The 14,064-nt window shown below is 39.0% G+C and overlaps 1 protein-coding gene across 2 annotated transcripts in view; it reads left to right on the forward strand.

Moving 5' to 3' along the window:
* The first annotated feature begins 12 nt into the window (after positions 1 to 12).
* The window catches only part of zzz3 (zinc finger, ZZ-type containing 3), a 31,234-nt gene continuing 17,182 nt past the window's right edge, over positions 13 to 14,064 (forward strand). Inside the window, exons 1-2 of one of the 2 annotated variants that reach the window (XM_061731812.1) lie at positions 13 to 91; positions 10,060 to 11,908. In XM_061731812.1, coding sequence (XP_061587796.1) covers positions 10,125 to 11,908 — 1,784 coding nt within the window. In that variant the 5' untranslated portion in view covers positions 13 to 91; positions 10,060 to 10,124. Of the gene's footprint in view, positions 92 to 424; positions 644 to 10,059; positions 11,909 to 14,064 lie in introns of those variants that run through there. The other variant, XM_061731811.1, reaches the window with a different exon arrangement.

Genomic DNA, 14,064 nt, shown 5'->3' on the forward strand with positions numbered 1-14,064 from the left:
CACACACCCGAGTGCCGCCGCCGCCGCCGCTGCTGCTGCTGGCTGGAAAACATGGCTGCGGCCGAACGTGCAGCGAATTCACGGAAGTGAGGTATGTAATTCTCCAGCTTTCAGAAAGCTGCTTACAAGTCTACTCCCACTTTTGGATGTGTTTTGTTCTAAAACAAACGTTTTTAAGAAAAAATAACTTTAACGTATCAGTTTAAATAGAAACGTAGCCTCTCCCTGCACTATAATCACATCGGGGCAAAGTTGTGTGTGCGGAGCGAGCGAGCAGGCTAGCGGCGGCTAGCGGCGGCTAACTGCACCAACGCACAGCCTACGGCGTAGGGTACGCGGCGACGCGCACCGTACGCCGTAGGTTCTGCGTCGATTTAACGCAGAACCAAAAATCAGGCTTTAACACGACAACCAAGCCGAGCTGACGGTAGCCGACCACAACACCGGGGAGCAGCAACTGTTACATTCACGTCTGCCCGCTAATATATGCAGTTTGTATTGCTAAATAATACTCGCATTAACCTATTTTAACAGCCACTGCTTTGGCTTTATCTGGTTTTGCTTTAGCTCTTATATATTTAGACCTCCTCCCCCTCTTCCCCTCCTGCTAATGGTTAGCCCGCAGATGCTATGGCGAGCTAAGGTTTGTTGGACACCCCGTGCTGTTATTGTGGCAGTCTTGTCCCCCCCAGACGTGAGACTGGTGTGTTTTTTGTTTATTATTTCTCCATTTGTTTGAGTTTTGTAATCCTCCAGCCCGCCGGCTGCACGTGTTTGCCGCAGCGCTGCCTGATGGCTCCACTAGTTACTCCAACCTGAACCTCGTGCTCTAACTTTGCGGCTTTCTTTCAGCTCGTGGCATTTCATTAACTGAGATGTCAGGGAGGATTTTAATTTCTTTTTTTGTTGCCACTGCACCCCATGGAAGTGCTGAAATGAAAAAGGGTCAAATAATGGAACAGTTAGTTTCCCTCCCCCGTGCTCTCTTAACTTGTCAACAAAACTTCACGATTTGCCTTTTAGAAAGATTTTTAGATAAAGGAATATGTATGAAAACAGTGAAATAACTGCTGTTTTTTTAATCTTTCTGAACAAATCTGATCAAATCAGCTCGTGCTGCTACTATTTGACAGCTAAACAGGCATTAGAGGAACGGGAGGTGGGTTGATAACAGTAGCACGTGGCTCTGGTCTCTGTAATTACTCAATTTTGCTTTGATATTTAAAAGTTATTATACAAGTTTGTACTGTGGTTACTCTTGAATATGTTGTATTAATATAGGTAAACTGGACTGTTATCAATCGTACCAATGGATTTAATGCACTATTATTCATAGAGAAGAAGGATCTGTGGAAGTTGTAAGACTTTTACAAACGGAAACAAAAATACATCTAGATTTTTTTCTGTGGGCCAACACTACTCTACTTGCATGTACTAAACAGTAGAGAGAGCTTTTGTTTCAGAGTCAACAAAACTTCACGATTTGCCTTTTAGACATAAATGTATGGAAACCGTGAAATAAGTGCTGTTTTTTAAATCTTTCTGAACAAATCGGTACGTGCTGCTACTATTTGACAGCTAAAGAGGCATTTAGAGGAACGGGAGGTGGGTTGATAACAGTAGCACGTGGCTCTGGTCTCTGTAATTACTCAATTTTGCTTTGATATTTGAAAGTTATTATACAAGTTTGTACTGTGGTTACTCGTGAATATGTTATATTAATAATGTAATTCATATAGTTAAACATATAGTTAAACGACTGTTATGAATCATAGAGAAGAAGGGTCTGGAAGTTGTTAGAGTTTACAAACAGAAACAAAAATACATCTAGATTTTTTTCTGTGGGCCAACACTACTCTACTTGCATGTACTAAACAGTAGAGAGAGCTTTTGGTTCAGAGTTGAGCTTCCAGACTAGTGGCAGGCAACATTTTTTACTGCTACTACTGTTATCTTGTAATCTTTCTGAACAAATCTGATCAAATCAGCACGTGCTGCTACTATTTGACAGCTAAACAGGCATTTAGAGGAACGAGAGGTGGGTTGATAACAGTAGCACGTGGCTCTGGTCTCTGTAATTACTCAATTTTGCTGTGATATTTAAAAGTTATTATACAAGTTTATCTGTGGTTATTTTTGAATATCTTATATTAATATAGTTAAACTGGACTGTTATAAATCGTACCAATTTGAGCTTATGGCATTTCATTAACTGAGATGTCAGGGGGGATTTGAATTTATTTTTTGTTGCCACTGCACCCCATGGAAAGTGCTGAAATGAAAACTACTGTATATAAGGGTCAAATAATGGCACAGTTTCCCTCCCCCGTGCTCTCTTGACTTGTCAACAAAACTTCACGATTTGCCTTTTAGAAAGATTTTTAGATGAAGGAATATGTATGAAAACCGTCAAATAACTGCTGTTTTTTTTATCTTTCTGAACCAATCTGATCAAATCAGCACGTGTTGCTACTATTTGACAGCTAAACAGGCATTTAGAGGAACGGGAGGTGGGTTGATAACAGTAGCACGTGGCTCTGGTCTCTGTAATTACTCAATTTTGCTTTGATATTTAAAAGTTATTATACAAGTTTGTACTGTGGTTACTCGTGAATATCTTATATTAATATAGTTAAACTGGACTGTTGTGAGGGAGGATTTTAATTTCTTTTTTGTTGCCACTGCACCCCATGGAAGTGCTGAAATGAAAACTACTGTATATACAGGACTGTCTCAGAAAATTAGAATATTGTGATAAAGTTCTTTATTTTCTGTAATGCAACTAAAAAAACAAAAATGTCATACATTCTGGATTCATTGTAAATCAACTGAAATATTGCAAGCCTTTTATTATTTTAATATTGCTGATTATTGCTTACAGTTTAAGATTAAGATTCCCAGAATATTCTAATTTTTTGAGATAGGATATTTGCGTTTTCCTAAGCTGTAAGCCATGATCAGCAATATTTAAAATAATAAAAAGCTTGCAATATTTCAGTTAATTTGTAATGAATCCAGAATGTATGACATTTTTGCATTACAGAAAATAAAGGACTTTATCACAATATTCTAATTTTCTGAGATGGTCCTGTAAGGGTCAAATAATGGCACAGTTTCCCTCCCCCGTGCCCTCTTGACTTGTCAACAAAACTTCACGATTTGCCTTTTAGACATAAAGGAATATGTGTGGAAACCGTGAAATAACTGCTGTTTTTTTTTAAAATCTTTCTGAAGAAATCTGATCAAATCAGCTCGTGCTGCTACTATTTGACAGCTAAACAGGCATTAGAGGAACGGGAGGTGGGTTGATAACAGTAGCACGTGGCTCTGGTCTCTGTAATTACTCAATTTTGCTTTGATATTTAAAAGTTATTATACAAGTTTTTACTGTGGTTACTCGTGAATATCTTATATTAATATAGTTAAACTGGACTGTTATAAATCGTACCAATGGATTTAATGCACTATTATTCATAGAGAAGAAGGATCTGTGGAAGTTGATAGATAGATAGACTTTTACAAACAGAAACAAAAATACATCTAGATTTTTTTCTGTGGGCCAACACTACTCTACTTGCATGTACTAAACAGTAGAGAGAGCTTTTGGTTCAGAGCTGAGCTTCCAGACTAGTGGCAGGCAACATAATGTAGATAAAGTCCAATATATTAGATGATTTTATTAAAACATGGGCTTAGTAATTTCATTGTCAAATGCTGGATTTCACAGGCTAGTATGAAACCTTTAGTTAACTGTCACTGCTGGTTTGTGGATGCAGGACTTCTCAAAGATGTTCTGTATTTATATTACTATAGAAAACGTTCCTGGTGCGTGTTATTTTCTCCACATCAATGACAAGTTGGGTCAGTTATAAAATATGTTGCTGTTCCCTTTGAACACAGTAACACTCACTCGACTTGCATACCACCAGTGAAATAATGGCACTGTTTCCCTCCCCGTACTCTCTTGACTTGTCAACAAAACTTCACCATTTGCCTTTTAGGCTGCACGCTATTAGACATAAAGATATGTATGAAAACAGTGAAACAACTGCTGTTTTTTAATCTTTCTGAACAAATCTTATCAAATCAGCACGTGCTGCTACTATTTGACAGCTAAACAAGCATTTAGAGCAGGGGTGTCAAACTCATTTTGCTTGGCGGGCCGGATTTGACCAATTCTTTTCTCGTGGGCCGCACACTCAAAATAACAAAAATGGTGCGAAATGTTTTTTTTCTAATTCTTTTTTTTTTTTTACTATTGTTATATAATCCAATATCAGTTTAGTTAATTTTAAAAGAAATATGCACTTTGTTTACACTCTAATTATGTAAAATATATTTCTTCAGGATTTTTTCTTGAAATTTCTTGTTTTTTTTTCAAATTATGTAAGATACTTTTAATATCATTTTACAAAGATAAACAGAAACAAGTATGTTTTTTATATTTCGCTTTATTATAGGAAATTTAATTAAAAGCAAAATCTTTCTTATTACATCCGAGAGTGTTTCTTTGTAATTTAGAGATTTTTCCAGTACAATTAAGTGTATTTATTTTTAAAAATTGGCGCAGATATTTACGCCAGTGTGCCGAAAAAGTCAGCACTTCTCTTTTAACTGTTTTACTTTGTCACTATCCTCGTATTCAAAACTGAAATTCTCTGAATAAATATCTTCTATCATCTTTTTTAGCAGTGATATTTTTCCTGCGAAAACATATAATAGTAGTCAGTTAATAAAAATAAACGACCGTCTACAAAGAAATAAAATCGGCAAATGCATTCTAGAAAACTAAAAAAATGTCGAAAACTGCTCTCTTTGTGGAATAACGATGGATTTGTAGAAGAAATATATCATCGGATATGCTGCGATTCATGGCAATTATTTATGCCTTCCTTTTTTAGTAAATTAACATTTCGTTTTTTTGCGTTGGAAACTTCTCGCGGGCCGCATGAAAATATCTCTCGGGCCGCATGCAGCCCACGGGCCGCACATTTGACACCCCTGATTTAGAGGAACGGGAGGTGGGTTGAACAGTAGCGTGTGGCTCTGGTCTCTGTAATTACTGAATTTTGCTTTGATATTTAAAAGTTATTATACAAGTTTGTACATATTTGCTATGGTCAGTGGTTACTCGTGAATATGTTATATTAATAATGTAATTCATATAGTTAAACTCGACTGTTATGAATCATACCAATGGATTTAATGCACTATTATTCATAGAGAAGAAGGGTCTGTGGAAGTTGTTAGAGTTTACAAACAGAAACAAAAATACATCTAGATTTTTTTCTGTGGGCCAACACTACTCTACTTGCATGTACTAAACAGTAGAGAGAGCTTTTGGTTCAGAGCTGAGCTTCCAGACTAGTGGCAGGCAACATTTTTTACTGCTACTACTGTTATTTATATTACTATAGAAAAGGTTCCTGGTGTGTATTATTTTCTCCACATCATTTAGAAGTTGGTGTCACAGTTGGCCTGCTCAATTATAAAATGTGTTGCTGTTCCCTTTGAACACAGCAATACTCACTCGACTTGTATACCCCCAGTGAATCGATACTTAACAAATAGTGAATGAATCTAAACATTTTGTGTCAGTGGTTTTTCTTTTTTTGAAACATTCCTTCCAAGTGGGGTCTTTGATCAAAACCACTGCAATACTGAGAGTCTTTGCCTTAGCAAACGTTAAATGGCCAGACACCATGTCTGTATGGACCTTGCTGGTGTACAGTCATGTTGGAAGAGGAAGGCCACATGAGGTTTGGAGGTCTGTAGCGATTGACTGTAGAAAGTTGGTGATCTCTTCGCACTATGCACCTCAGCATCTGCTGACCCCGCTCAATCAGTTTACGTGGCCTACCACTTTGTGGCTGAGTTGCTGTCGTTCCCAAACACTTCCATGTTCTTATAATACAGTTGACTGTGGAATATTTAGGAGCGAGGGAATTTCACGACTGGATTTGTTACACAGGTGGCATCCGATCACAGTCCCATGGTGGAATTCACTGAACTCCTGAGAGCGACCCATTCTTGCACAAATAGTTGTAAAAAAGAGTATATTTGTGTGTGTGTGTATGTATGTGTGTGTGTGTATATTAGTATATTCAGAGTCTGCTTGTGACCCTTTCTCAAATGTCCTTGGTGAAAACATGAGGGATGAGCTTAGCCATTGAACTCTGGCCTGTCTCTTTTTTTTTCCAAATCATTTTTTAAGCTTCTTGAAGGCGATCATTATTAAATGCAAGGAAGGGCAAAGCTTGTAGGAACATTAGAAAAAATGAGCCATCTTTTACATAACATGGTTGTGTAACATTTTAACTTTTCAGCTCTTTTTTTTGTACTTGTTAAACCTTTCAGATTTAGTTTTTCATGATTTGAATGAGTGTCAAAAATTTCTTCTTTCAAAAAAAGAAAAAACACTGATATTTTCAATGTCAACTGTGTGTATAGTTTGGGAGAACTTATGTAGTGACAAGTCACTTTTCAAAGATTGCAGTGTAGAGACTGAATGGACATCTCTTCTCCATTCCGCCTCCACTCTCCAGCTGTTTTACAGCAATCCCACAAAGGTGCAACCCCCCCAGCAACAAGTACCTAATGTCTCTGGTCACGGACTGCTTTATTCAGTCTGCTTGAATGAGACACTGTGCTCAATAAATGACATTAAAAGATTTATATATATATATATATATATATATATATATATATATATATATATATAAAAAATGTTTCTACCTGGTTGGTCCCAAGTGCTGGCCTTAGTTTTCCCCAATCGGTGCTGACGTTTGCAATGTTGCTGCTCCAGCAGGGCAACGATGGCCCAGCTTCAGCTGGTTGAGATTCTTCCAGGTTGCCAAGCACAGCAAGAGGGTTCCCTGAGAAGCTAATGCCCTGAGTTGAGTGATAAAGTTTGTAATGCGGTCATTCAAGCTCTCATCTGGTCTTTTTAATCACTGCGCTTGAAAATCTGGTGGTATTTTTTTTTTTAAATCAATTTCTTTATTTCCCATGCACCTGTTGCATCTTTCTTAGTTGCCCATTAACAACAAAGCAATAATTTTCATTAAGCCCCTTTTACTACTTCCAAGGCAGAACAGAAGTGTGTGTGTGTATGTGTATGTGTATGTGTATGTATGTGTATGTATGTATGTATGTATATATATATATATATATATATATATATATTGCGTTTTTGTGCCTCCATTTGATTCACACTGCACAGCTGGCTGTAAAAAAGGTGCTACAGTGACGGAACAAACTGTCTATGTGGCCAAGATAAGTGGATAGGAGTCGATTCACTGTGCACTCTGCAGCTCTAAGGAACCTTGTCGTTTGACAATTGCTCTTTCAGGAAAAGTTCTTCAGATTTACAGTTCTTTGCACTGTTTATGGGCACAAACCTATAGCAAATTTCCAATTGAAACTGATTGCCATGCTATAGAATTTAACACATTTCCAGATAAGCCAGCAGCATATTAATTATTGTGACAAGGAAATATGAGCAAATATTATGTTCTTATTCAACTTGATGATAACCTTAATTATCTCGATATAGTGATCAGTTGTTTTTTTTAAATCTTGTTTGGCGTGGGTTAGATGAATTAACTTAATTTAAGTTTTGTGATGTTGAGTCTAAGGATGACTGCTCCTCCTCCTCTGAAATAACTGTATCCTGGTCCTCCCTTTCTTTTTTGGTCTCGTTTTTTTCTTTTTTTATGCATGGAGAAATAGCATTGCTCTCTCAGGGGGAGTATGTAGAGGGGTTCAACTAATATCCATGTAATCTATTGCTTGTTCCAGTTTGCTATTGCATTAGCCTTTTGGAAGGATATGAACAAAATATGTTTTTAACCATGTGAGCCACTAGCTGTGATTTTGCTGTGCTTGTGAATTGTAGGAAGGGGTGCAGGATTGTTCTTGCATAGGTAACAAGAAGGTTTTAAATAAGTTTTGTCAAAGTTTGGTTCCAATATAAATTGACTTTGAATATACCTAACCACCCAGCTGAAATGACAAATAGTTCAATCTTTCTCTCAGACTGCTCCTCCTCTGGAGAAGGACATCCAGTCAGATTATTTTTTTAGTGAATGGCACTTAAACTAAGCCTGATCATGTAACCTTTTTTGTCCTCGTGGTTAGAATTATCGAACCGTGATCTGGATGATGCTTAAGTGATAGCCTCCCAGTGTGACTGTTGACTATAATTGTTATGGAGAATGTATTGTCTAATCAGGGAAATAATGTCCTTATCACCTCTAGATTTCTTACTGCTCTCATTATTTGCATGTTTACATGCACAAATGTAGCGTTTTCTGTTATTTGTACATGTATATTAAGACCAAGGAATGCATGTTCTTTTTGAGGTTCTTTTATTGAGATAATATAAATTAGTTCTTTAAAGCTCCTTCAGTTAAACCTCTGCGAGCATTTTTCAATTATTTGATATATGAAAGCTAATTTGCCATTGTATCTTCATGACCATGTTGTTTCACCTTCTCATTTTCAGTCTATGACCTTTTTATGTAGTGTGCAGAACAGAAACACAGAGAAATCAGAATTAATTGACTGCGTATGCACACTTCTGTATCTACGGTGATGAGTAACCAAGGCTTGGTTCTTAACATATGCTTAGCTGCAATGTAAATATTAGGTCAATCCTAAACCGTAAGAATTCAGATTCAGTCCATTATCTGTGAAATTAACTTTGAATATAATGAAATATCTATGATTAACCACTTATTGCTGCCTCAGGGCTTTTATTTGCTGCTACTCCAGTTCTTAATATAAGCCAGGAGTTTTTTCCCCCCTCCCCAACCAGTGTATATTCATCTACAGCATACAGGAGCAAAACACAGAGCAATTATTGAGGCTTTGTTCTGCCTTGACTTGTTTAAGGAAGTTCATCGTCATGCCTTGTGTGGGTTTCTTCTTTTGGCATTTAACGATAATTTTAAATGAACATTTTTAGAAAGATTTCAGTCTGTTGGTTTACAGTCTCACATGTTAGAGATTAACAACCGAAAGGGTCCACTGCGCAATGATAAACCAAAGTCTAATGTTGTCTTTGTTAGAATTTTATTATAGCTTTTGAGTCAGAAATCAGCCAGCCGCTATTCAGCCCCATTTATTTCGAACAGAATAAGCTTTAATTTCTGCCGGGAGGAAATAAATAATTCTTTGCTGCATTCCATGCAATTTGTTTTCTCTTTGAAAGGGGCAGATGAGGTTTCCTGGGAGAGGAAAGGGCTAGGCAGTTGGGATGGGTGATATTTTACCGTTCACGATAAACCGTCAGTATTTGGATAAATGCCAGAAAGAAAGAAAGAAAGAAGGAAGGAAAGAAAGAAAGAAAGAAAGATTCCCGTTGATGACACTTTTTGTATTGGTATTTTTTTTATCGGTTATTGGGATAAATGCCAGAAATTATCGTGAATGTTTTTTATTTTATATTGAAATGATGGCTATAATATACATTTTCTCTGTAATGACATTGTACATGTTTTTTTTAACATCTAATTTATAGTTAAAAAAAATACTTTCTTATTGGGACTTGTTTTGTAGCTGAAAATCCTTGACTGTCACTCACGTTTTCGTTTTACGAACGACAGATTCGTAAAACGACAGACAGATAAGCCTCAAAGCTATGGTATTTTATAAAGTGTCTACAGAGATTGTTTTTGTTCATTTGGCCTATATTGAAGCTTACTATTTGTTTTGTCTAGGCCAATTCTCCCACCTTTAAATCACATTTCATCTGAACAGACCTGGTATATGACAACCAGTTTTTCCTGTGGGGAGAGGGTGTTGCTTAGCTACAATGACAGAGGAAAGCTATAACCCTCTGGTATGAACTGTGAAATGACCTAAACAGGATTTATCAAAGGCTCTCTGATAGAGGCTCTTGTTTGAAACACTGTATTCAGGGCTGTTCAAACTTATAAAACCTGTAACTGCTGTGATGCTGATTCCAGGGTGCAGTCCTTGAGCTTGGTGTGTTGTTGGTTTGTAGTCAATATATGGACTTAATGAAGAGCACATATGTGTTTGTTTGTTTTGCAGGTACCTACATTCTGCTGCAGAGGAGAGTGCACCAGGATGAGGAGACTGTAGGCGCCCGCGGTAGTATGGCCGCGTCCCGTTCATCGCGTGTCACAAGGTCATCAGTGGGTCTCAATGGATTGGACGAGAACTTTTGTGGTCGAACCCTTCGAAACCGCAGCATTGCCCAGCCGGAGGAGACGTCCGTGTCTCTGCTACCAAGGGCCCGCTCACCCAAGAAGAAACAGGAGTCGAAGCACGACGGCAAGCAGGAACAGAAACAGGACCTCAAGCAAGAACAGAAACGGGACCTCAAGCAAGAGCAAAAGCAGGACATCAAGCAGGGGTCGAAGCAAGAGTCGAAGCAGGACATCAAGAAGGATTCTAATCAAGACTCTAAACACGACTCAAAGCAAGATGTCAAAGAGGACACAAAGGACGATGCGGAGCAGGACACTCACTTGCAAGATGACCAGCAACAGGCCTTGGTGGAGGGAGAGGTAACTGAGTCCAGTTTTTCTCCAGCTGAGGCCAGTCAGTGGACCACCTCCAGGAAGCGGGTCGTGCCCTGTTTAGAAAAAAACATTACCCCAGAGAAGTCCGAGAACTGTGACATAGGGAAAGCATTGCGAGATCCCTCTCCTCAAGTCAAAAGGGCGAAGCGGTGCTCCCTGTCTGGAGATTCTCAGGGACAGGACAAGGACCATGGACTTCTAAAGTATGAAAGCCCAGTCTCTGTTCCAGAGCCTAGTAAGGACAACAATTGTGAAGAATCATCCAGCGAAACCCCTGGTAACACAGCACCTGTCTCACTTATCCTCGGTAAACAGGAAGGTGAGTTGAGAGGGATGAAGGCAGAGGATGACCGTGTGGGGTTTGATGAGGCAGATTTGCCCCCAGATTCTTATAAGGCCTCTAATGGACTCGGTGAGGATAAAGCAGAAGAATCTAGCAAACACACTGAACAGCTTGGTGCAAATCCCACCTCTGCCACAGACTCCCCATTGCTGCTGAACGGCAGCCAGATGGGGGTTCCCTTATCCCCCGACCCCTCTGTGCCTTTTAGAAACTCTGTCCCTGTGCAGATGGAGGTCTCAGGCTCGGAGGATTTGCCAGCCTCATCTGCACTAACGTTTGAGGGCGCTCCAGAAGATCCTGTTCCTGAGTTGATAGTGGCCAAAGAACAGGAGGTTGAGATAGATTTGGTAGTTGACTCATTGTGTCTGGCGCACGAGGAGCAGGTGACATTGACAACAAACATTGAGAGTGATCCCAATGGCCGTCTGCCATCACCAGTGCAGAACACTCCCGCCTCAACCTCATCCACCACGAACTGTAGTTCAATCAACATCAGCCACTCAGGAGAAACTACACCCCCTTCCCCCACAGAGCCAGGGAGGAATCCCTCAATATCCAGCACGTCCCCTTCTTTCAGAGAGCTCTATGAACACAGATACACCCTTAGGACTTCACCCAGGACTGTTGTGTCTGATGGCAAAGCATCCCCCCCCAAACCCAGCTCTCCTCTCACAGACAGTGCACCCTTAAAGGGAGAAGGGGGGGTGGGGGACTGTAAAACAGGAGAGGAACTTGTTTGCTCAGACTCAGTCGGCCTCTCCAGTGAGGAGATGGTTTCATTGAATCCTGTAGGCTTGGCAGATGAGAAGGATGGTGGCTTTTTGGAGGGCAAAGGGATTGAGAGTACCAAGGAGCTGACGCGGAGCCAGGCTGCAGAGGAGGAGGAGGACGAGGAGGAAGAGGAGGAGGAGGAAGAAGATGAGGAGGAGGAGGAGGAAGAAGAAGAAGAGGAAGAGGAGCCTGATGTGTATTACTTTGAATCAGACCACCTGGCTCTTAAACACAACAAAGAGTATGTGGGAGCTCTCCAGGGATTCTGTTTTATCTGTTGATGTGGCTCTTCACTCAGGTTGATTACTGTATTTGTGTTCATTGCATCATTTTTGGCCTGTAGTTTGAATGAAACAAAGGTGCAGATGAAGCGACAAGGGTTTTCCCTTAAAAAAACAACTAAAAATAAATATTAAGATGTTTTGAAAATGCTGAACACTGTAGAACCTCCAGTATTTTTTAGTGTTTTCTTAAGTTACTGTTGAATGTGATGAAAATCATCCCCACTCAGAGGTTGGATGTTCTTCACTAATTGTTACCAACCTTTTTGATTTATCGCATCTTAATGTGAAGTAGTTAACCTTATAAAAATTAATTAATTTATTATTAAATGGCTTGTAGAATGAAAAGTTTTAGTAGAATATTTTCATTTCTTCTGCTTAATATATCATTTTGCGAGCCTCAAGTAATATCCTCAGGTCTTTTTTGTTGTTGACAGTTTTTTTTTTTTTTCGTTCTAACTTTTATATAGAAATTCGTGGTGATAGTGATGACAATACTTAGCAATTTATATTGCATTTAATGCCAGCGAAAATGGCAAACAAAACACCGCACTGATTAGCCTTCTTGGTTGGCACATACTCCGACCCCAAAATCTTGTTGAAATGCTCCGATGACATGGAAGGATGTCTGGTTTTTTGCACCAGTAACATTGTGAAAAGATGCATAATTAGGTTTGGAGTTTTTCAGTGATGGAGGAATAATTTTGAGCTAACTAAAGCATCCTCTCTGTTGTCAAGTTTTTAGAATTAAAAAAAAAAAAAATGTTTTCGCACCTCATTTCCATTTCCACCTCCAATCTGGTGTTGCGATTGTGTGAATTAACTGCCAATTTCAGAGCCAGAGAAGTTTGGATGGTAAAATTGCTGTCCTGATTATTTCTGTTATCCTAAGAAGAGTTGTCCTATGGGAAATGTTTGTTCTCAGTGTTTACATGTTTTCCTTTTCTTTCTTTTTTACCCCCCCCCCCCAGCTATTTGCCATGCAGTTTGCATGTTGGTAGTCCCAGGTTTCACTCGGACAGGTTTCACTGCTCCTTTTCTTATTGCTCCCAAGTGACCTGACTAAAGGTGATGAATGGTAGGGGAGGAGTACGTCTTAAACGGATGGGAAAATGTTTGCTGCTGGGAAGAAGTGTCTTCCTCAAGTTTATTGTGTCATTAATCATTCATAAAACAAATGTTCCACAGAGAAAAATGATACTGTAAATAATTACCTGGTTAATCATTGTAATGACATTTGTTCAGGGGAGTCGCACTCGTTTTTTCATCCACTTAAGACTACATTTTAGCCTTGTATTGAAACAACCATTTGGTGTTTTCATTCATTTTATGAGCATAGTGAGTCTTTATGCGTTTTGTGCTGCTGGATCTGAGTGGGATATCCAGTGTATTTACTACCTGATATGTTATATAAATGATGTGAACACCCCACCTACTTGACATACTAGTGTGGTAGTGATGCAGGCTTAACTCTTAGAGAGGTCAGCTGATTCATCTTGAAAGGAGAAAGGGGTCAATGATTTTGAAGGGCTAAGAAACGTCATCTGACGTCAGCTGACTCTTTATTTCTGACATGTCGATGACTGTTTCATACTGGGATATTGGCTTTAGAGTAAGGTTTCACTGCTCTTGTATTACAAGGTAATTCAGTGGAGTTTCTGTGGCTTGCTAGGGTTTGGTTGTGCTGAATAAGGTACACTTTGAAAGCTTTGATCAATGTTTTTAGGAAGGCATGATGAAGCATTTTGCAGTTTCTTAATATCTGGAATAGACATTGGCTTCAATCATTTAGTCATAGAACAACATTTATTTGTATCTGAGCATTTTGTTTCTTATACTTTTATGAATGCTTCTCTGTCTTCATCAAATTAAGTGGGTCCACCATGATCTGGCATTGACATTGTGACACTAGGGTCCAGGCCAGCTTTTCATTTTCATTGGGGAGCTTTGGTTGTCAATAGATCTCGGGGCCCAATAGGTTGCTTTGGAAAATCAGATTTGTCCCTGGACACTTGGAGGGTGTCCAGTGTGCTGAAAACCATTGCCAAGTTGTCCTACTTTTCCCAAAAACAAATGCCTGCACAGATTATGTGTTCATCTAAACAATTTAACTCGT

The sequence above is a fragment of the Cololabis saira genome, chromosome 10, assembly GCF_033807715.1.
Source record: "Cololabis saira isolate AMF1-May2022 chromosome 10, fColSai1.1, whole genome shotgun sequence".
NCBI lineage: Eukaryota > Metazoa > Chordata > Actinopteri > Beloniformes > Belonidae > Cololabis > Cololabis saira.